Source organism: Salmo salar, chromosome 12, assembly GCF_965601325.2.
Source record: "Salmo salar chromosome 12, fSalSal1, whole genome shotgun sequence".
In the NCBI taxonomy this organism is placed as follows: Eukaryota; Metazoa; Chordata; class Actinopteri; order Salmoniformes; family Salmonidae; genus Salmo; species Salmo salar.
This window is the reverse complement of record NC_138302.1, coordinates 4,707,166-4,734,923: the sequence shown is the minus strand read 5'-3', so window position 1 is coordinate 4,734,923 and position 27,758 is coordinate 4,707,166. Positions and strand designations below refer to the sequence as shown.

At 47.8% G+C, this 27,758-nt stretch overlaps 1 protein-coding gene across 2 annotated transcripts in view; it reads right to left on the bottom strand.

Moving 5' to 3' along the window:
• The window catches only part of LOC106607542 (uncharacterized), a 78,279-nt gene extending 52,781 nt beyond the window's left edge, over positions 1 to 25,498 (bottom strand). For both annotated transcript variants that reach the window (XM_082958472.1, XM_082958473.1), the window contains exon 1: positions 24,602 to 25,498. In XM_082958472.1, the coding sequence (XP_082814598.1) occupies positions 24,602 to 25,262 (661 nt within the window). In that variant the 5' untranslated portion in view covers positions 25,263 to 25,498. The remainder of the gene's footprint in view (positions 1 to 24,601) is intronic.
• Between the last annotated feature and the right edge of the window lie 2,260 nt (positions 25,499 to 27,758).

The window sequence follows — 27,758 nt, the reverse complement described above, 5'->3', positions numbered from 1 at the left end:
GATGCTACACACCACCACCACCACCCAGTATATAGATGCTACACACCACCACCACCACCCAGTATATAGATGCTACACACCACCACCACCACCCAGTATATAGATGCTACACACCACCACCACCACCCAGTATATAGAACCACCCAGTATATAGATGCTACACACCACCACCACCACCCAGTATATAGATGCTCACACCACCACCACCCAGTATATAGATGCTACACACCACCCCCACCCAGTATATAGATGCTACACACCACCACCACCACCACCCAGTATATAGATGCTACACACCACCACCACCACCCAGTATATAGATGCTACACACCACCACCACCACCCAGTATATAGATGCTACACAACACCACCACCACCCAGTATATAGATGCTACACAACACCACCACCACCCAGTATATAGATGCTACACACCACCACCACCACCACCCAGTATATAGATGATACACACCACCACCACCACCACCCAGTATATAGATGCTACACAACCACCACCACCCAGTATATAGATGCTACACACCACCACCACCCAGTATATAGATGCTACACACCACCACCACCCAGTATATAGATGCTACACACCAAACCACCCAGTATATAGATGCTACACACCACCACCACCACCCAGTATATAGATGATACACACCACCACCACCACCCAGTATATAGATGCTACACAACACCACCACCACCACCCAGTATATAGATGCTACACACCACCACCACCACCCAGTATATAGATGCTACACACCACCACCACCCAGTATATAGATGCTACACAACACCACCACCACCCAGTATATAGATGCTACACACACCACCACCACCACCCAGTATATAGATGCTACACAACACCACCACCACCCAGTATATAGATGCTACACACCACCACCACCACCCAGTATATAGATGCTACACACCACCACCACCACCCAGTATATAGATGCTACACACCACCACCACCACCCAGTATATAGATGCTACACACCACCACCACCACCCAGTATATAGATGCTACACACCACCACCACCACCCAGTATATAGATGCTACACACCACCACCACCCAGTATATAGATGCTACACACCACCACCACCACCCAGTATATAGATGCTACACACCACCACCACCACCCAGTATATAGATGCTACACACCACCACCACCACCCAGTATATAGATGCTACACACCACCACCACCACCCAGTATATAGATGCTACACACCACCACCACCACCCAGTATATAGATGCTACACACCACCACCACCACCAGTATATAGATGCTACACACCACCACCACCACCCAGTATATAGATGATACACACCACCACCACCACCCAGTATATAGATGCTACACACCACCACCACCACCCAGTATATAGATGCTACACACCACCACCACCACCCGTATATAGATGCTACACACCACCACCACCCAGTATATAGATGCTACACACCATCACCACCACCACCACCCAGTATATAGATGCTACACACCACCACCACCACCACCACCCAGTATATAGATGCTACACACCACCACCACCACCCAGTATATAGATGCTACACACCACCACCACCCAGTATATAGATGCTACACACCACCACCACCACCCAGTATATAGATGCTACACACCACCACCACCCAGTATATAGATGCTACACACCACCACCACCACCCAGTATATAGATGCTACACACCACCACCACCACCCAGTATATAGATGCTACACACCACCACCACCACCCAGTATATAGATGCTACACACCACCACCACCACCCAGTATATAGATGCTACACACACCACCACCACCCAGTATATAGATGCTACACACCACCACCACCCAGTATATAGATGCTACACACCACCACCACCACCCAGTATATAGATGCTACACACCACCACCACCACCCAGTATATAGATGCTACACACCACCACCACCACCCAGTATATAGATGCTACACACCACCACCACCACCCAGTATATAGATGCTACACACCACCACCACCACCCAGTATATAGATGCTACACACCACCACCACCCAGTATATAGATGCTACACACCACCACCACCACCCAGTATATAGATGCTACACACCACCACCACCACCCAGTATATAGATGCTACACACCACCACCACCACCCAGTATATAGATGCTACACACCACCACCACCACCCAGTATATAGATGCTACACACCACCACCACCCAGTATATAGATGCTACACACCACCACCACCACCACCCAGTATATAGATGCTACACACCACCACCACCACCCAGTATATAGATGACACACCACCACCACCACCCAGTATATAGATGCTACACACCACCACCACCACCCAGTATATAGATGATACACACCACCACCACCACCCAGTATATAGATGCTACACACCACCACCACCACCCAGTATATAGATGCTACACACCACCACCACCACCCAGTATATAGATGATACACACCACCACCACACCAGAATATAGATGATACACAACACCACCACCCAGTATATAGATGCTACACACCACCACCACCACCCAGTATATAGATGATACACACCACCACCACCACCCAGTATATAGATGATACACACCAACCACCCAGTATATAGATGCTACACACCACCACCACCACCCAGTATATAGATGCTACACACCACCACCACCACCCAGTATATAGATGCTACACAACCACCACCACCACCCAGTATATAGATGCTACACAACACCACCACCACCCAGTATATAGATGCTACACAACACCACCACCACCCAGTATATAGATGCTACACACCACCACCACCACCCAGTATATAGATGCTACACACCACCACCACCACCCAGTATATAGATGCTACACACCACCACCACCACCAGTATATAGATGCTACACACCACCACCACCACCCAGTATATAGATGCTACACACCACCACCACCACCCAGTATATAGATGCTACACACCACCACCACCACCCAGTATATAGATGATACACACCACCACCACCACCCAGTATATAGATGCTACACACCACCACCACCACCCAGTATATAGATGCTACACACCACCACCACCCAGTATATAGATGCTACACACCACCACCACCACCCAGTATATAGATGATACACACCACCACCACCACCCAGTATATAGATGCTACACACCACCACCACCACCCAGTATATAGATGCTACACACCACCACCACCACCACCCAGTATATAGATGCTACACACCACCACCACCCAGTATATAGATGCTACACACCACACCACCACCCAGTATATAGATGCTACACACCACCACCACCACCCAGTATATAGATGCTACACACCACCACCACCACCCAGTATATAGATGCTACACACCACCACCACCACCCAGTATATAGATGCTACACACCACCACCACCCAGTATATAGATGCTACACACACCACCACCACCCAGTATATAGATGCTACACACCACCACCACCACCCAGTATATAGATGCTACACACCACCACCACCACCCAGTATATAGATGATACACACCACCACCACCACCCAGTATATAGATGCTACACACACACCACCACCCAGTATATAGATGCTACACACCACCACCACCCAGTATATAGATGCTACACACCACCACCCCCAGTATATAGATGCTACACACCACCACCACCACCCAGTATATAGATGCTACACACCACCACCACCACCCAGTATATAGATGCTACACACCACCACCACCACCCAGTATATAGATGATACACAACACCACCACCACCCAGTATATAGATGCTACACACCACCACCACCACCCAGTATATAGATGCTACACACCACCACCACCCAGTATATAGATGCTACACACCACCACCACCCAGTATATAGATGCTACACACCACCACCACCACCCAGTATATAGATGCTACACACCACCACCACCACCCAGTATATAGATGCTACACACCACCACCACCACCCAGTATATAGATGCTACACACCACCACCACCACCCAGTATATAGATGCTACACACCACCACCACCACCCAGTATATAGATGCTACACAACACCACCACCACCCAGTATATAGATGCTACACACCACCACCACCACCCAGTATATAGATGCTACACACACCACCACCACCAGTATATAGATGCTACACACCACCACCACCACCCAGTATATAGATGCTACACACCACCACCACCACCCAGTATATAGATGCTACACACCACCACCACCACCCAGTATATAGATGCTACACACCACCACCACCACCAGTATATAGATGCTACACACCACCACCACCACCCAGTATATAGATGCTACACACCACCACCACCACCCAGTATATAGATGCTACACACCACCACCACCACCCAGTATATAGATGCTACACACCACCACCACCACCACCCAGTATATAGATGCTACACACCACCACCACCACCCAGTATATAGATGCTACACACCACCACCACCACCCAGTATATAGATGCTACACACCACCACCACCACCCAGTATATAGATGATACACACCACCACCACCACCACCCAGTATATAGATGCTACACACCACCACCACCACCCAGTATATAGATGATACACACCACCACCACCACCCAGTATATAGATGCTCACACCACCACCACCCAGTATATAGATGCTACACACAACCACCACCACCACCACCCAGTATATAGATGCTACAAAACACAACCACCCAGTATATAGATGCTACAAAACACCACCACCACCTGCTACACACCACCACCACCACCACCCAGTATATAGATGCTACACACCACCACCACCACCCAGTATATAGATGCTACACACCACCACCACCACCCAGTATATAGATGCTACACACCACCACCACCACCCAGTATATAGATGCTACACACCACCACCACCACCACCCAGTATATAGATGCTACACACCACCACCACCACCCAGTATATAGATGCTACACACCACCACCACCCAGTATATAGATGCTACACACCACCACCACCACCACCACCGTATATAGATGCTACACACCACACCACCACCCAGTATATAGATGCTACACACCACCACCACCACCCAGTATATAGATGCTACACACCACCACCACCACCCAGTATATAGATGATACACACCACCACCACCACCCAGTATATAGATGCTACACACCACCACCCAGTATATAGATGCTACACACCACCACCACCCAGTATATAGATGATACACACACACCACCACCACCACCCAGTATATAGATGATACACACCACCACCACCACCCAGTATATAGATGATACACACCACCACCACCACCCAGTATATAGATGCTACACACCACCACCACCCCAGTATATAGATGCTACACACCACCACCACCCAGTATATAGATGCTACACACCACCACCACCCAGTATATAGATGCTACACACCACCACCACCACCCAGTATATAGATGCTACACACCACCACCACCACCCAGTATATAGATGCTACACAACACCACCACCACCCAGTATATAGATGCTACACACCACCACCACCACCCAGTATATAGATGCTACACACCACCACCACCACCCAGTATATAGATGCTACACACCACCACCACCACCCAGTATATAGATGCTACACAACACCACCACCACCACCCAGTATATAGATGCTACACACCACCACCACCACCCAGTATATAGATGCTACACACCACCACCACCACCCAGTATATAGATGCTACACACCACCACCACCACCCAGTATATAGATGCTACACACCACCACCACCACCCAGTATATAGATGCTACACACCACCACCACCCAGTATATAGATGCTACACACCACCACCACCCAGTATATAGATGCTACACACCACCACCACCACCAGTATATAGATGCTACACACCACCACCACCACCCAGTATAGAGATGCTACACACCACCACCACCCAGTATATAGATGCTACACACCACCACCACCCAGTATATAGATGCTACACACCACCACCACCACCCAGTATATAGATGCTACACACCACCACCACCCAGTATATAGATGCTACACACCACCACCACCCAGTATATAGATGCTACACACCACCACCACCACCCAGTATATAGATGCTACACACCACCACCACCCAGTATATAGATGCTACACACCACCACCACCACCACCAGTATATAGATGACACACCACCACCACCACCCAGTATATAGATGATACACACCACCACCACCACCACCACCCAGTATATAGATGCTACACACCATCACCACCACCCAGTATATAGATGATACACACCACCACCACCCAGTATATAGATGCTACACACCACCACCACCACCACCCAGTATATAGATGCAACACACCACCACCCAGTATATAGATGATACACACCACCCCCACCCAGTATATAGATGCTACACACCACCACCACCACCCAGTATATAGATGCTACACATCACCACCACCACCCAGTATATAGATGCTACACACCACCACCACCACCACCCAGTATATAGATGATACACACCACCACCACCACCCAGTATATAGATGATACACACCACCACCACCACCACCCAGTATATAGATACACACACCACCACCACCACCCAGTATATAGATGATACACACCACCACCACACCCAGTATATAGATGCTACACACCACCACCACCACCCAGTATATAGATGATACACACCACCACCACCACCACCCAGTATATAGATACACACACCACCACCACCACCCAGTATATAGATGCTACACACCACCACCACCACCCAGTATATAGATGATACACACCACCACCACCACCCAGTATATAGATGCTACACACCACCACCACCACCACCCAGTATATAGATGCTACACACCACCACCACCACCCAGTATATAGATGATACACACCACCACCACCCAGTATATAGATGCTACACACCACCACCACCACCCAGAATATAGATGATACACACCACCACCACCCAGTATATAGATGCTACACACCACCACCACCACCCAGTATATAGATGATACACACCACCACCACCACCCAGTATATAGATGATACACACCACCACCACCACCACCCAGTATATAGATGCTACACACCACCACCACCACCCAGTATATAGATGCTACACACCACCACCACCCAGTATATAGATGCTACACACCACCACCACCACCCAGTATATAGATGATACACACCACCTACACACCACCACCACCACCCAGTATATAGATGATACACACCACCACCACCACCCAGTATATAGATGCTACACACCACCACCACCACCCAGTATATAGATGCTACACACCACCACCCAGTATATAGATGCTACCACACCACCACCCAGTATATAGATGCTACACACCACCACCCAGTATATAGATGCTACACACCACCACCACCACCACCCAGTATATAGATGATACACACCACCACCACCACCACCACCCAGTATATAGATACACACCACCACCACCCAGTATATAGATGCTACACACCACCACCACCCAGTATATAGATGTACACACCACCACCACCCTGTACATAGATGATACACACCACCACCAACACCCAGTATATAGATGATACACACCACCACCACCACCCAGTATATAGATGCTACACACCACCACCACCACCACCCAGTATATAGATGATACACACCACCACCACCCAGTATATAGATGCTACACACCACCACCACCCAGAATATAGAAGATACACAACACCACCATCCAGTATATAGATGCTACACACCACCACCACCACCCAGTATATAGATGATACACACCACCACCACCACCACCCAGTATATAGATGATACACACCACCACCACCACCACCCAGTATATAGATGCTACACACCATCACCACCACCACCACCCAGTATATAGATGATACACACCACACCACCACCACCACCCAGTATATAGATGATACACACCACCACCAACACCCAGTATATAGATGATACACACCACCACCACCACCCAGTATATAGATGCTACACACCACCACCACCACCCAGTATATAGATGCTACACACCACCACCCACCCCCAGTATATAGATGATACACACCACACCACCCAGTATATAGATGCTACACACCACCACCACCACCACGTATATAGATGATACACACCACCACCAGTATATAGATGCTCACACCACCACCCAGTATATAGATGATACACACCACCACCACCACCCAGTATATAGATGATACACACCACCACCACACCACCCAGTATATAGATGCTACACACCACCACCACCCAGTATATAGATGCTACACACCACCACCACCACCCAGTATATAGATGATACACACCACCACCACCACACCCAGTATATAGATGATACACACCACCACCACCACCCAGTATATAGATGCTACACACCACCACCACCACCCAGTATATAGATGCTACACACCACCACCACCCAGTATATAGATGCTACACACCACCACCACCCAGTATATAGATGCTACACACCACCACCACCACCCAGTATATAGATGCTACACACCACCACCACCACCCAGTATATAGATGCTACACACCACCACCACCACCCAGTATATAGATGCTACACACCACCACCACCACCCAGTATATAGATGCTACACACCACCACCACCACCCAGTATATAGATGCTACACACCACCACCACCACCCAGTATATAGATGCTACACACCACCACCACCACCCAGTATATAGATGCTACACACCACCACCACCACCCAGTATATAGATGCTACACACCACCACCACCACCCAGTATATAGATGCTACACACCACCACCACCACCCAGTATATAGATGCTACACACCACCACCACCACCCAGTATATAGATGCTACACACCACCACCACCACCCAGTATATAGATGCTACACACCACCACCACCACCCAGTATATAGATGCTACACACCACCACCACCCAGTATATAGATGCTACACACCACCACCACCCAGTATATAGATGCTACACACCACCACCACCCAGTATATAGATGCTACACACCACCACCACCACCCAGTATATAGATGCTACACACCACCACCACCCAGTATATAGATGCTACACACCACCACCACCCAGTATATAGATGCTACACACCACCACCACCCAGTATATAGATGCTACACACCACCACCACCCAGTATATAGATGCTACACACCACCACCACCCAGTATATAGATGCTACACACCACCACCACCACCCAGTATATAGATGATACACACCACCACCACCACCACCACCCAGTATATAGATGCTACACACCATCACCACCACCCAGTATATAGATGATACACACCACCACCACCACCCAGTATATAGATGCTACACACACCACCACCACCACCCAGTGTATAGATGCAACACACCACCACCCAGTATATAGATGATACACACCACCCCCACCCAGTATATAGATGCTACACACCACCACCACCACCCAGTATATAGATGCTACACACACCACCACCACCCAGTATATAGATGCTACACACCACCACCCAGTATATAGAAGCTACCACACCACCACCCAGTATATAGATGCTACACACCACCACCCAGTATATAGATGATACACACCACCACCACCACCACCCAGTATATAGATGATACACACCACCACCACCACCACCCAGTATATAGATGCACACCACCACCACCACCACCCAGTATATAGATGATACACACCACCACCAACACCCAGTATATAGATGATACACACCACCACCACCACCCAGTATATAGATGCTACACACCACCACCACCACCACCCAGTATATAGATGCTACACACCACCACCACCACCCAGTATATAGATGATACACACCACTACCACCCAGTATATAGATGCTACACACCACCACCACCACCCAGAATATAGATGATACACAACACCACCACCCAGTATATAGATGCTACACACCACCACCACCACCCAGTATATAGATGATACACACCACCACCACCACCCAGTATATAGATGATACACACCACCACCACCACCACCCAGTATATAGATGCTACACACCATCACCACCACCCAGTATATAGATGATACACACCACCACCACCACCCAGTATATAGATGCTACACAACACCACCACCACCACCCAGTGTATAGATGCAACACACCACCACCCAGTATATAGATGATACACACCACCCCCACCCAGTATATAGATGCTACACACCACCACCACCACCCAGTATATAGATGATACACACCACCACCACCCAGTATAAATATGCTACACACCACCACCCAGTATATAGATGCTACACACCACCACCCAGTATATAGATGCTACCACACCACCACCCAGTATATAGATGCTACACACCACCACCCAGTATATAGATGATACACACCACCACCACCACCACCCAGTATATAGATGATACACACCACCACCACCACCACCCAGTATATAGATACACACCACCACCACCACCACCCAGTATATAGATGATACACACCACCACCAACACCCAGTATATAGATGATACACACCACCACCACCACCCAGTATATAGATGCTACACACCACCACCACCACCACCCAGTATATAGATGATACACACCACCACCACCCAGTATATAGATGCTACACACCACCACCACCACCACCCAGAATATAGATGATACACAACACCACCACCCAGTATATAGATGCTACACACCACCACCACCACCCAGTATATAGATGATACACACCACCACCACCACCCAGTATATAGATGATACACACCACCACCACCACCAGTATATAGATGCTACACACCACCACCACCACCACCCAGTATATAGATGCTACACACCACCACCACCCAGTATATAGATGCTACACACCACCACCACCCAGTATATAGATGCTACACACCATCACCACCACCACCACCCAGTATATAGATGATACACACCATCACCACCACCACCACCCAGTATATAGATGATACACACCACCACCACCACCCAGTATATAGATGCTACACACCACCACCACCACCCAGTATATAGATGATACACACCACCACCACCACCCAGTATATAGATGATACACACCACCACCACCACCCAGTATATAGATGCTACACACCATCACCACCACCCAGTATATAGATGATACACACCACCACCACCCAGTATATAGATGCTACACACCACCACCACCACCCAGTATATAGATGCAACACACCACCACCCAGTATATAGATGATACACACCACCCCCACCCAGTATATAGATGCTACACACCACCACCACCACCCAGTATATAGATGCTACACACCACCACCACCACCCAGTATATAGATGCTACACACCACCACCACCACCCAGTATATAGATGCTACACACCACCACCACCCAGTATATAGATGCTACACACCACACCACCACCCAGTATATAGATGCTACACACCACCACCACCCAGTATATAGATGCTACACACCACCACCACCACCCAGTATATAGATGCTACACACCACCACCACCACCCAGTATATAGATGCTACACACCACCACCACCACCCCGTATATAGATGCTACACACCACCACCACCCAGTATATAGATGCTACACACCACCACCACCCAGTATATAGATGCTACACACCACCACCACCCAGTATATAGATGCTACACACCACCACCACCACCCAGTATAGAGATGCTACACACCACCACCACCCAGTATAGAGATGCTACACACCACCACCACCCAGTATATAGATGCTACACACCACCACCACCCAGTATATAGATGCTACACACCACCACCACCCAGTATATAGATGCTACACACCACCACCACCCAGTATATAGATGCTACACACCACCACCACCACCCAGTATATAGATGATACACACCACCACCACCACCACCACCCAGTATATAGATGCTACACACCATCACCACCACCCAGTATATAGATGATACACACCACCACCACCCAGTATATAGATGCTACACAACACCACCACCACCACCACCCAGTGTATAGATGCAACACACCACCACCCAGTATATAGATGATACACACCACCCCCACCCAGTATATAGATGCTACACACCACCACCACCACCCAGTATAAAGATGCTACACATCACCACCACCACCCAGTATATAGATGCTACACACCACCACCCAGTATATAGAAGCTACCACACCACCACCCAGTATATAGATGCTACACACCACCACCCAGTATATAGATGATACACACCACCACCACCACCACCCAGTATATAGATGATACACACCACCACCACCACCACCCAGTATATAGATACACACCACCACCACCACCACCCAGTATATAGATGATACACACCACCACCAACACCCAGTATATAGATGATACACACCACCACCACCACCCAGTATATAGATGCTACACACCACCACCACCACCACCACCCAGTATATAGATGCTACACACCACCAGCACCACCCAGTATATAGATGATACACACCACTACCACCCAGTATATAGATGCTACACACCACCACCACCACCCAGAATATAGATGATACACAACACCACCACCCAGTATATAGATGCTACACACCACCACCACCACCCAGTATATAGATGATACACACCACCACCACCACCCAGTATATAGATGATACACACCACCACCACCACCACCCAGTATATAGATGCTACACACCATCACCACCACCCAGTATATAGATGATACACACCACCACCAACCAGTATATAGATGCTACACAACACCACCACCACCACCACCCAGTGTATAGATGCAACACACCACCACCCAGTATATAGATGATACACACCACCCCCACCCAGTATATAGATGCTACACACCACCACCACCACCCAGTATATAGATGATACACACCACCACCACCACCCAGTATAAATATGCTACACACCACCACCACCACCCAGTATATAGATGCTACACACCACCACCCAGTATATAGAAGCTACCACACCACCACCCAGTATATAGATGCTACACACCACCACCCAGTATATAGATGATACACACCACCACCACCACCACCCAGTATATAGATGATACACACCACCACCACCACCACCACCCAGTATATAGATACACACCACCACCACCACCACCCAGTATATAGATGATACACACCACCACCAACACCCAGTATATAGATGATACACACCACCACCACCACCCAGTATATAGATGCTACACACCACCACCACCACCACCCAGTATATAGATGATACACACCACTACCACCCAGTATATAGATGCTACACACCACCACCACCACCACCACCCAGAATATAGATGATACACAACACCACCACCCAGTATATAGATGCTACACACCACCACCACCACCCAGTATATAGATGATACACACCACCACCACCACCCAGTATATAGATGATACACACCACCACCACCACCACCCAGTATATAGATGCTACACACCACCAACCCAGTATATAGATGCTACACACCACCACCACCCAGTATATAGATGATACACACCATCACCACCACCACCACCCAGTATATAGATGATACACACCATCACCACCACCACCACCCAGTATATAGATGATACACACCACCACCAACACCCAGTATATAGATGCTACACACCACCACCACCACCCAGTATATAGATGCTACACACCACCACCACCCAGTATATAGATGCTACACACCACCACCACCCAGTATATAGATGCTACACACCACCACCACCCAGTATATAGATGCTACACACCACCACCCAGTATATAGATGATACACACCACCACCACCACCCAGTATATAGATGCTACACACCACCACCACCACCCAGTATATAGATGCTACACACCACCACCACCACCCAGTATATAGATGATACACACCACCACCACCACCCAGTATATTGATGATACACACCACCACCACCCAGTATATAGATGATACACACCACCACCACCACCACCCAGTATATAGATGCTACACACACCACCACCCAGTATATAGATGCTACACACCACCACCACCCAGTATATAGATGCTACACACCATCACCACCACCACCACCCAGTATATAGATGATACACACCACCACCACCACCACCCAGTATATAGATGCTACACACCACCACCACCCAGTATATAGATGCTACACACCACCACCACCCAGTATATAGATGCTACACACCACCACCACCCAGTATATAGATGCTACACACCACCACCACCACCCAGTATATAGATGCTACACACCACCACCACCCAGTATATAGATGCTACACACCACCACCACCCAGTATATAGATGCTACACACCACCACCACCCAGTATATAGATGCTACACACCACCACCACCCAGTATATAGATGCTACACACCACCACCACCCAGTATATAGATGCTACACACCACCACCACCACCCAGTATAGAGATGCTACACACCACCACCACCCAGTATATAGATGCTACACACCACCACCACCACCACCCAGTATATAGATGATACACACCACCACCACCACCACCACCCAGTATATAGATGCTACACACCATCACCACCACCCAGTATATAGATGATACACACCACCACCACCCAGTATATAGATGCTACACAACACCACCACCACCACCACCCAGTGTATAGATGCAACACACCACCACCCAGTATATAGATGATACACACCACCCCCACCCAGTATATAGATGCTACACACCACCACCACCACCCAGTATATAGATGATACACCACCACCACCACCACCCAGTATAAATATGCTACACATCACCACCACCACCCAGTATATAGATGCTACACACCACCACCCAGTATATAGAAGCTACCACACCACAACCCAGTATATAGATGCTACACACCACCACCCAGTATATAGATGATACACACCACCACCACCACCACCCAGTATATAGATGATACACACCACCACCACCACCCAGTATATAGATGATACACACCACCACCACCACCCAGTATATAGATGCTACACACCACCACCAACACCCAGTATATAGATGATACACACCACCACCACCACCCAGTATATAGATGCTACACACCACCACCACCACCCAGTATATAGATGATACACACCACTACCACCCAGTATATAGATGCTACACACCACCACCACCACCCAGAATATAGATGATACACAACACCACCACCCAGTATATAGATGCTACACACCACCACCACCACCCAGTATATAGATGATACACACCACCACCACCACCCAGTATATAGATGATACACACCACCACCACACACCACCACCCAGTATATAGATGCTACACACCATCACCACCACCCAGTATATAGATGATACACACCACCACCAACCAGTATATAGATGCTACACAACACAACACCACCACCACCACCCAGTGTATAGATGCAACACACCACCACCCAGTATATAGATGATACACACCACCCCCACCCAGTATATAGATGCTACACACCACCACCACCACCCAGTATATAGATGATACACACCACCACCACCACCCAGTATAAAGATGCTACACACCACCACCACCACCCAGTATATAGATGCTACACACCACCACCCAGTATATAGAAGCTACCACACCACCACCCAGTATATAGATGCTACACACCACCACCCAGTATATAGATGATACACACCACCACCACCACCACCACCCAGTATATAGATGATACACACCACCACCACCACCACCACCCAGTATATAGATACACACCACCACCACCACCACCCAGTATATAGATGATACACACCACCACCAACACCCAGTATATAGATGATACACACCACCACCACCACCCAGTATATAGATGCTACACACCACCACCACCACCACCACCCAGTATATAGATGCTACACACCACCACCACCACCACCCAGTATATAGATGATACACACCACTACCACCCAGTATATAGATGCTACACACCACCACCACCACCCAGAATATAGATGATACACAACACCACCACCCAGTATATAGATGCTACACACCACCACCACCACCCAGTATATAGATGATACACACCACCACCACCACCCAGTATATAGATGATACACACCACCACCACCACCACCCAGTATATAGATGCTACACACCACCACCCAGTATATAGATGCTACACACCACCACCACCCAGTATATAGATGCTACACACCATCACCACCACCACCACCCAGTATATAGATGATACACACCATCACCACCACCACCACCCAGTATATAGATGATACAAACCACCAACACCCAGTATATAGATGCTACACACCACCACCACCACCCAGTATATAGATGCTACACACCACCACCACCCAGTATATAGATGCTACACACCACCACCACCCAGTATATAGATGCTACACACCACCACCACCCAGTATATAGATGCTACACACCACCACCACCCAGTATATAGATGCTACACACCACCACCCAGTATATAGATGATACACACCACCACCACCACCCAGTATATAGATGCTACACACCACCACCACCACCACTACCCAGAATATAGATGATACACACCACCACCACCACCCAGTATATTGATGATACACACCACCACCACCACCCAGTATATAGATGATACACACCACCACCACCACCACCCAGTATATAGATGCTACACACCACCACCCAGTATATAGATGCTACACACCACCACCACCCAGTATATAGATGCTACACACCATCACCACCACCACCACCCAGTATATAGATGATACACACCATCACCACCACCACCACCCAGTATATAGATGCTACACACCACCACCACCCAGTATATAGATGCTACACACCACCACCACCCAGTATATAGATGCTACACACCACCACCCAGTATATAGATGATACACACCACCACCACCACCCAGTATATAGATGCTACACACCATCACCACCACCACCACCCAGTATATAGATGATACACACTATCACCACCACCACCACCCAGTATATAGATGCTACACACCACCACCACCCAGTATATAGATGCTACACACCACCACCACCCAGTATATAGATGCTACACACCACCACCCAGTATATAGATGATACACACCACCACCACCACCCAGTATATAGATGCTACACAACACCACCACCACCACCACCCAGAATATAGATGATACACAACACCACCACCCAGTATATAGATGCTACACACCACCACCACCACCCAGTATATAGATGATACACACCACCACCACCACCCAGTATATAGATGATACACACCACCACCACCACCACCCAGTATATAGATGCTACACACCACCACCACCACCACCCAGTATATAGATGCTACACACCACCACCCAGTATATAGATGCTACACACCACCACCACCCAGTATATAGATGCTACACACCATCACCACCACCACCACCAAGTATATAGATGATACACACCATCACCACCACCACCACCCAGTATATAGATGATACACACCACCACCAACACCCAGTATATAGATGATACACACCACCACCACCACCCAGTATATAGATGCTACACACCACCACCACCCAGTATATAGATGCTACACACCACCACCCAGTATATAGATGCTACACACCACCACCACCCAGTATATAGATGCTACACACCACCACCACCCAGTATATAGATGCTACACACCACCAGCACCCAGTATATAGATGCTACACACCACCACCACCCAGTATATAGATGCTACACACCACCACCACCACCACCCAGTATATAGATGCTACACACCACCACCACCACCACCCAGTATATAGATGCTACACACCACCACCACCACCCGGTATATAGATGATACAAAACACCACCACCACCCGGTATATAGATGATACAAAACACCACCACCACCCAGTATATAGATGATACACACCACCCCCACCCAGTATATAGATGCTACACACCACCACCACCACCCAGTATATAGATGATACACACCACCACCACCACCCAGTATAAATATGCTACACACCACCACCACCACCCAGTATATAGATGCTACACACCACCACCCAGTATATAGAAGCTACCACACCACCACCCAGTATATAGATGATACACACCACCACCACCACCACCCAGTATATAGATGATACACACCACCACCAACACCCAGTATATAGATGATACACACCACCACCACCACCCAGTATATAGATGCTACACACCACCACCACCACCACCACCACCCAGTATATAGATGCTACACACCACCACCACCACCACCCAGTATATAGATGATACACACCACTACCACCCAGTATATAGATGTTACACACCACCAACACCACCCAGAATATAGATGATACACAACACCACCACCCAGTATATAGATGCTACACACCACCACCACCACCCAGTATATAGATGATACAAACCACCACCACCACCACCACCACCCAGTATATAGATGCTACACACCATCACCACCACCCAGTATATAGATGATACACACCACCACCACCCAGTATATAGATGCTACACAACACCACCACCACCACCACCCAGTGTATAGATGCAACACACCACCACCCAGTATATAGATGATACACACCACCACCACCCAGTATATAGATGCTACACACCACCACCACCACCCAGTATATAGATGATACACACCACCACCACCACCCAGTATAAATATGCTACACACCACCACCACCACCACCACCCAGTATATAGATGCTACACACCACCACCCAGTATATAGAAGCTACCACACCACCACCCATTATATAGATGCTACACACCACCACCCAGTATATAGATGATACACACCACCACCACCACCACCCAGTATATAGATGATACACACCACCACCACCACCACCACCCAGTATATAGATACACACCACCACCACCACCACCCAGTATATAGATGATACACACCACCACCAACACCCAGTATATAGATGATACACACCACCACCACCACCCAGTATATAGATGCTACACACCACTACCACCCAGTATATAGATGCTACACACCACCACCACCACCACCACCCAGAATATAGATGATACACAACACCACCACCCAGTATATAGATGCTACACACCACCACCACCACCCAGTATATAGATGATACACACCACCACCACCACCCAGTATATAGATGATACACACCACCACCACCACCACCCAGTATATAGATGCTACACACCACCACCCAGTATATAGATGCTACACACCACCACCACCCAGTATATAGATGCTACACACCATCACCACCACCACCACCACCCAGTATATAGATGATACACACCATCACCACCACCACCACCCAGTATATAGATGATACACACCACCACCAACACCCAGTATATAGATGCTACACACCACCACCACCCAGTATATAGATGCTACACACCACCACCACCCAGTATATAGATGCTACACACCACCACCACCACCCAGTATATAGATGCTACACACCACCACCACCACCCAGTATATAGATGCTACACACCACCACCACCACCCAGTATATAGATGCTACACACCACCACCACCCAGTATATAGATGCTACACCCACCACCACCACCCAGTATATAGATGATACACACCACCACCACCACCCAGTATATAGATGCTACACACCACCACCACCACCACCACCCAGAATATAGATGATACACAACACCACCACCCAGTATATAGATGCTACACACCACCACCACCACCCAGTATATAGATGATACACACCACCACCACCACCCAGTATATAGATGATACACACCACCACCACCACCCAGTATATAGATGATACACACCACCACCACCACCACCCAGTATATAGATGCTACACACCACCACCCAGTATATAGATGCTACACACCACCACCACCCAGTATATAGATGCTACACACCATCACCACCACCACCACCCAGTATATAGATACACACCATCACCACCACCACCACCCAGTATATAGATGATACACACCACCACCAACACCCAGTATATAGATGATACACACCACCACCACCACCCAGTATATAGATGCTACACACCACCACCACCCCCAGTATATAGATGCTACACACCACCACCACCCAGTATATAGATGCTACACACCACCACCACCCAGTATATAGATGCTACACACCACCACCACCACCACCCAGTATATAGATGCTACACACCACCACCACCACCACCCAGTATATAGATGCTACACACCACCACCACCACCACCCAGTATATAGATGCTACACACCACCACCACCACCACCCAGTATATAGATGCTACACACCACCACCACCACCCGGTATATAGATGATACAAAACACCACCACCACCCAGTATATAGATGCTACACACCACCACCCAGTATGTAGATGATACACACCACCACCACCCAGTATATAGATGCTACACACCATCACCACCACCCAGTATATAGATGCTACACACCATCACCACCACCCAGTATATAGATGCTACACACCACCACCACCCAGTATATAGATGCTACACACCATCACCACCACCACCACCACCCAGTATATAGATGATACACACCATCACCACCACCACCACCCAGTATATAGATGATACACACCACCACCAACACCCAGTATATAGATGCTACACACCACCACCACCCAGTATATAGATGCTACACACCACCACCACCCAGTATATAGATGCTACACACCACCACCACCCAGTATATAGATGCTACACACCACCACCACCACCCAGTATATAGATGCTACACACCACCACCACCCAGTATATAGATGCTACACACCACCACCACCCAGTATATAGATGATACACACCACCACCACCACCCAGTATATAGATGCTACACACCACCACCACCACCACCACCCAGAATATAGATGATACACAACACCACCACCCAGTATATAGATGCTACACACCACCACCACCACCCAGTATATAGATGATACACACCACCACCACCACCCAGTATATAGATGATACACACCACCACCACCACCCAGTATATAGATGATACACACCACCACCACCACCACCCAGTATATAGATGCTACACACCACCACCCAGTATATAGATGCTACACACCACCACCACCCAGTATATAGATGCTACACACCATCACCACCACCACCACCCAGTATATAGATGATACACACCATCACCACCACCACCACCCAGTATATAGATGATACACACCACCACCACCACCACCACCCAGTATATAGATGATACACACCACCACCAACACCCAGTATATAGATGATACACACCACCACCACCACCCAGTATATAGATGCTACACACCACCACCACCCAGTATATAGATGCTACACACCACCACCACCCAGTATATAGATGCTACACACCACCACCACCCAGTATATAGATGCTACACACCACCACCACCACCACCCAGTATATAGATGCTACACACCACCACCACCACCACCCAGTATATAGATGCTACACACCACCACCACCACCACCCAGTATATAGATGCTACACACCACCACCACCACCACCCAGTATATAGATGCTACACACCACCACCACCACCCGGTATATAGATGATACAAAACACCACCACCACCCAGTATATAGATGCTACACACCACCACCCAGTATGTAGATGATACACACCACCACCCAGTATATAGATGATACACACCACCACCACCCAGTATATAGATGCTACACACCATCACCACCACCCAGTATATAGATGCTACACACCATCACCACCACCCAGTATATAGATGCTACACACCACCACCACCCAGTATATAGATGCTACACACCACCACCACCCAGTATATAGATGCTACACACCACCACCACCCAGTATATAGATGCTACACACCACCACCACCCCCAGTATATAGATGATACACACCACCACCACCACCCAGTATATAGATGCTACACACCACCACCACCACCACCCAGAATATAGATGATACACAACACCACCACCCAGTATATAGATGCTACACACCACCACCACCACCCAGTATATAGATGCTACACACCACCACCACCACCCAGTATATAGATGCTACACACCACCACCCAGTATATAGATACTACACACCACCACCACCCAGTATATAGATGCTACACACCATCACCACCACCACCACCCAGTATATAGATGATACACACCACCACCACCACCCAGTATATAGATGATACACACCACCACCACCACCCAGTATATAGATGCTACACACCACCACCACCCAGTATATAGATGCTACACACCACCACCACCCAGTATATAGATGCTACACACCACCACCACCCAGTATATAGATGCTACACACCACCACCACCCAGTATATAGATGCTACACACCACCACCACCCAGTATATAGATGCTACACACCACCACCACCCAGTATATAGATGCTACACACCACCACCACCCAGTATATAGATGCTACACACCACCACCACCACCACCCAGTATATAGATGCTACACACCACCACCACCACCACCCAGTATATAGATGCTACACACCACCACCACCACCACCCAGTATATAGATGCTACACACCACCACCACCACCCGGTATATAGATGATACAAAACACCACCACCACCCAGTATATAGATGCTACACACCACCACCCAGTATGTAGATGATACACACCACCACCCAGTATATAGATGATACACACCACCACCACCACCACCCAGTATATAGATGCTACACACCACCACCACCACCCAGTATATAGATGCTACACACCACCACCACCACCACCCAGTATATAGATGCTACACACCACCACCACCTGTTGGGGGAACAGGATGGTGGGTTGGGGAGGAGACATGTTGGCTGGGTGGGGTTGGGGGAACGGGATGGTAGGTTGGGGGAGGAGACATGTTGGCTGGGTGGGGTTGGGGGAACAGGATGGTGGGTTGGGGGAACAGGATAGAGGGTTGGGGGAGGAGACATGTTGGCTGGGTGGGGTTGGGGGAACGGGATGGAGGGTTGGGGAGGAGACATGTTGGCTGGGTGGGGTTGGGGGAACAGGATGGTGGGTTGGGGGAACAGGATTGAGGGTTGGGGGAGGAGACATGTTGGCTGGGTGGGGTTGGGGGAACAGGATGGTAGGTTGGGGGAGGAGACATGTTGGCTGGGTGGGGTTGGGGGAACAGGATGGTAGGTTGGGGGAGGAGACATGTTGGCTGGGTCGGGTTGGGGGAACAGGATGGTAGGTTGGGGGAGGAGACATGTTGGCTGGGTGGGGTTGGGGGAACAGGATGGTGGGTTGGGGGAGGAGACATGTTGGCTGGGTGGGGTTGGGGGAACAGGATGGTAGGTTGGGGGAGGAGACATGTTGGCTGGGTGGGGTTGGGGGAACAGGATGGTAGGTTGGGGGAGGAGACATGTTGGCTGGGCGTATGTTGGTTTCTTTATCAGATAATAAATCAACACCAGTCATAGAAGGATGAAATAAAACGAATGTACTCATTAATGTACTCATTTGGGCTCCAGAGTGGCGAAGCAGTCTAAGGCACTGCATCTCAGTGCTAGAGGTGTCACTACAGACCCCGGTTCGATTCTTGGCTGTATCACAGCGGTCTAAGGCACTGCATCTCAGTGCTAGAGGTGTCACTACAGACCCCGGTTCGATTCTAGGCTGTATCACAGCGGTCTAAGGCACTGCATCTCAGTGCTATTGGTGTCACTACAGACCCTGGTTCCATTCCAGGCTGTATCACAACCGGCCATGATTGGGAGTCCCATAGGGCTGCGCATAATTGGCCCAGCGTCGTTAGGGTTTGGCCGGGGTAGGCCGTCATTGTAAATAAGAATTTGTTCTTAACTGACTTGCCTTGTTAAATAAAGGTTAAAATAATATACAAAACCATTTTATGAAAGAAATAAAGCAGTCAAACCCATGTTATTGTGAATAACAGACTCTTTAGAGATGTTTCCCGGAACTCAGCTTCACGTCATGTTTAAGAACAGCCCATAGCTTTGTTGTTGACAATAATACACTGGTTCTCATCAGTGCTTGATTTGGAGCTCACCAGAACTGAGTACCAGCACCTAAAAATGTTCCACTGCTTGAGTTCTTGCACTTCTTATAAAATATTAGTTCAAAAGTATTGTATAGTTCCTGCACCTTAAATATAAACAGTACCGGCATCCTAAATGAGTACCGGAACCTATTTCAGTCCAAGTCTAGCACTGGTTCTCATGCCTAATTGCTTACATTCAATAACCTGTGGCTCATTTTTTTCTCTCAAAAGAATCCTTTCTTGACTTGATTATGACCTCTTCATCATTTGAAATCAGAGTTGGTTGTAATGTATGATATGGTACCGTAGATATCTCAAACCTGGGGGGGGGGGGGGGGGGGGGGCAGGTAGCCTAGGACCTAATAATACTACCATTGATAATAATACTAACATTGATAATAACTATAATACACATATAGTTCAACAACTGCCGAGTATTTGCCTGTTTTTAAGACAGTACTTACTGTTAATCAGATCTCCTGTCGTCTCTTCTTCTTCGTCGTCTTCTTCTTCTTCCTCCTCCTCCAATGAGACAGTCACCTCCCCCTCCTCTTTCATTCCAAAAACGGCATTCTCCTCTTTCTCTTCCTTCAGAGTAACATCCTCCTCCTCTTTCACACTGAAAGCTTCCTCCTCTTCCTTCAGAGTAACATCCTCCTCCTCTTTCAAACTGAAAGCTTCCTCTTTCTCTTCCTTCAGAGTAACATCCTCCTCCTCTTTCACACTCAAAGCTTCCTCTTTCTCTTCCTTCAGAGTAACATCCTCCTCCTCTTTCACTCTGAAAGCTTCTTCCTCTTCTTTTGCTGTAACAGTCACCTCCCCCTCCTTCATTCCAAAAACGGCATAGTCTTCCTCCTCTTCCTTCACAGTAACAGTCATCTTCCCCTCATCCTTCTTCATTCCAAAAACGGCATTCTCCAGCTCTTCAGTAACATCCTCCTCCTCTTTCACTCTGCACGCCTCTATTTTCACTATAACGTCTTTCTCTTCTTCTTTCACTGTAACAGCCTCACCCTCTACTTGTTTTTTTATTGTGACATCCTCTTCTTCATTCTCCTCTTTCACGAGAGTTTCTTTCTCCGTCCAGCAGACCTCCTCATGGGTGGAGTAGCTTAGTGAGTTCATGGTCGGGGATGTTAGCTTGCTAGCTAGTTATCATTAGCAACTAGTATAATACTACTACTAAGTTAACCAGCTAGCTAGATGACTAACAACATAAAAATTAAACGAAAGGGGTAGTAACTAGCTAGACGACAGAAATTAGTTTAAAACACAGTGGCTAATAATCACCGAAAGCGTCTGAAGAGCACCAATGTTTCAGCTATGTTGCCTAGCAAGCTACCGAGGTGGCCGACTTCTTCTTCTTTAGGATTTGGATGGCGGAGCTTATCCGGGTTTAAGGTGCATATACCGCCACCTCCTGTACTGGTGTGTGAGGCCATTCACAGCCTACCTACATTCAATTCTTGACTTGGTAATACAAATTGTGGAAAAGTAAAGTTTCACTGGCAACTATTAACCCATTCCACTATTTAACCCTATTTAATCCTACTCCAGGCCAATAGTCTGGGAGGAAAGAACACTACCACTCAACACCACCTGCAACTGTCCTGCACTCTCCGTTGGTCTCTGCCTATTCACAGGAATACTCTCAGGATCCCTCACCGATCTTCCTCTACCACTCTCTTCATTGCTTCGGCATACAACACTTTCTGTCCTACTGTAACCCTGGCAACCTCAACCTAACTTTCTCTCACCGAACACCTCCAATAGGTTGCTGACTTCTTCTTCTTTGGGTTTATTGGCGAACTCAAAAGGTGTATTGTCGTCACCAACTGGACGGAGTTAAAACAATTCACTAAAGAAAAGTAATTCCACTACGGGGGAAGGGGAAATTAACATTCATCCACACAAACTACAACAAAAATAAAATAATAATAAAAAACATACGCCTCTATATACGTTTTTTATTATTATTTTATTTTTGTTGTAGTTTGTGTGGATGAATGTTAATTATATATATATATATACATGTGTTAATTTTCCCTTATATATATATATATATATATATATATATATATATATATATATATATATATATATATATATATATATATATACCAAAAAAAATAAAAAAAATATATATTCATATTCCTAAACCTTCAGTTATTCGAAACCTCAAAATCCTATGTGGGGTCTGAGAGGGTGGGACAGCGTGAGAATCCATGTAGTTCCTCTATTCCCCAGGAATAGTTCAGCTGCAGGAACAACGAGGACATTTAAATGTAATAGTTCGATATTAAACTGTCTGTGGCAGGAGGTAGATGATTCAGTAGTCATGGTAGCACCTTATACTGCTTATCTTAATCGGCATCGCAGTGCTAGAGACGTTAATACAGACCCGGGTTCATTTTCGGGCTGTGCCACAACCGGCCGTGGCCGGGAGTCCCATAGGACGGCGCAGAATTGGTCCAGCGTCGTCCGGGTTAGGGGAGGGTTTGGCGGGGGGCGGGGGGCGGGGGGGGCTTTACTTGGCTCATCGCACACTTGCGACCCCTTGTGGGGTGCCGGGTGCCTGCAGGCTGATCACGGTTGCCAGTTGAATGGTGTTTCCTCTGACACATTGGTGCGGCTGGCTTCCGGGTTAAACTGGCGGGTGTTAAGGAGTGCGGTGAGTCATGTTTCAGAGGACGCACGACACCACCTTCACCTCTCCTGAGCCCATTGGGGAGTTGCAGCGATGAGACAAGATTGAAATTGGGGAGAAAAAGGGGGTAAAAAAATATTAATTTTTGAAGTATGTAAACACCTTCATTTGCGTTCCAGCTGTGTATTTGATCTGTTCATGTGTGTTCCAGCTGTGTATTTGATCTGTTCATGTGTGTTCCAGCTGTGTATTTGATCTGTTCATGTGTGTTCCAGCTGTGTATTTGATCTGTTCATGTGTGTTCCAGCTGTGTATTTGATCTGTTCATGTGTGTTCCAGCTGTGTATTTGATCTGTTCATGTGTGTTTCAGCTGTGTATTTGATCTGTTCATGTGTGTTCCAGCTGTGTATTTGATCTGTTAATGTGTGTTCCAGCTGTGTATTTGATCTGTTCATGTGTGTTCCAGCTGTGTATTTGATCTGTTCATGTGTGTTCCAGCTGTGTATTTGATCTGTTCATGTGTGTTCCAGCTGTGTATTTGATCTGTTCATGTGTGTTCCAGCTGTGTATTTGATCTGTTCATGTGTGTTCCAGCTGTGTATTTGATCTGTTCATGTGTGTTCCAGCTGTGTATTTGATCTGTTCATGTGTGTTCCAGCTGTGTATTTGATCTGTTCATGTGCGTTCCAGCTGTGTATTTGAGAGAGAGAGAGAGGGGGAAGCCACTAGTTATACCCAAAAAGGGCCACTTCATGACACTCTTCTGCTACACAGTCTCCATCAAACTGATAATCCCCACACATCTTGGCTCCTTCAGTCTATATTTATATATAGTACCAGTCAAAAAGTTGGACACACCTACTCATTCCAGGGTTTTTCTTTATTTTTACAATTTTAAACATTGTAGAATAATAGTGAAGACATCAAAACTATGTAAAGTGGTTGTTCCACTGGATATCATAAGGTGAATGCA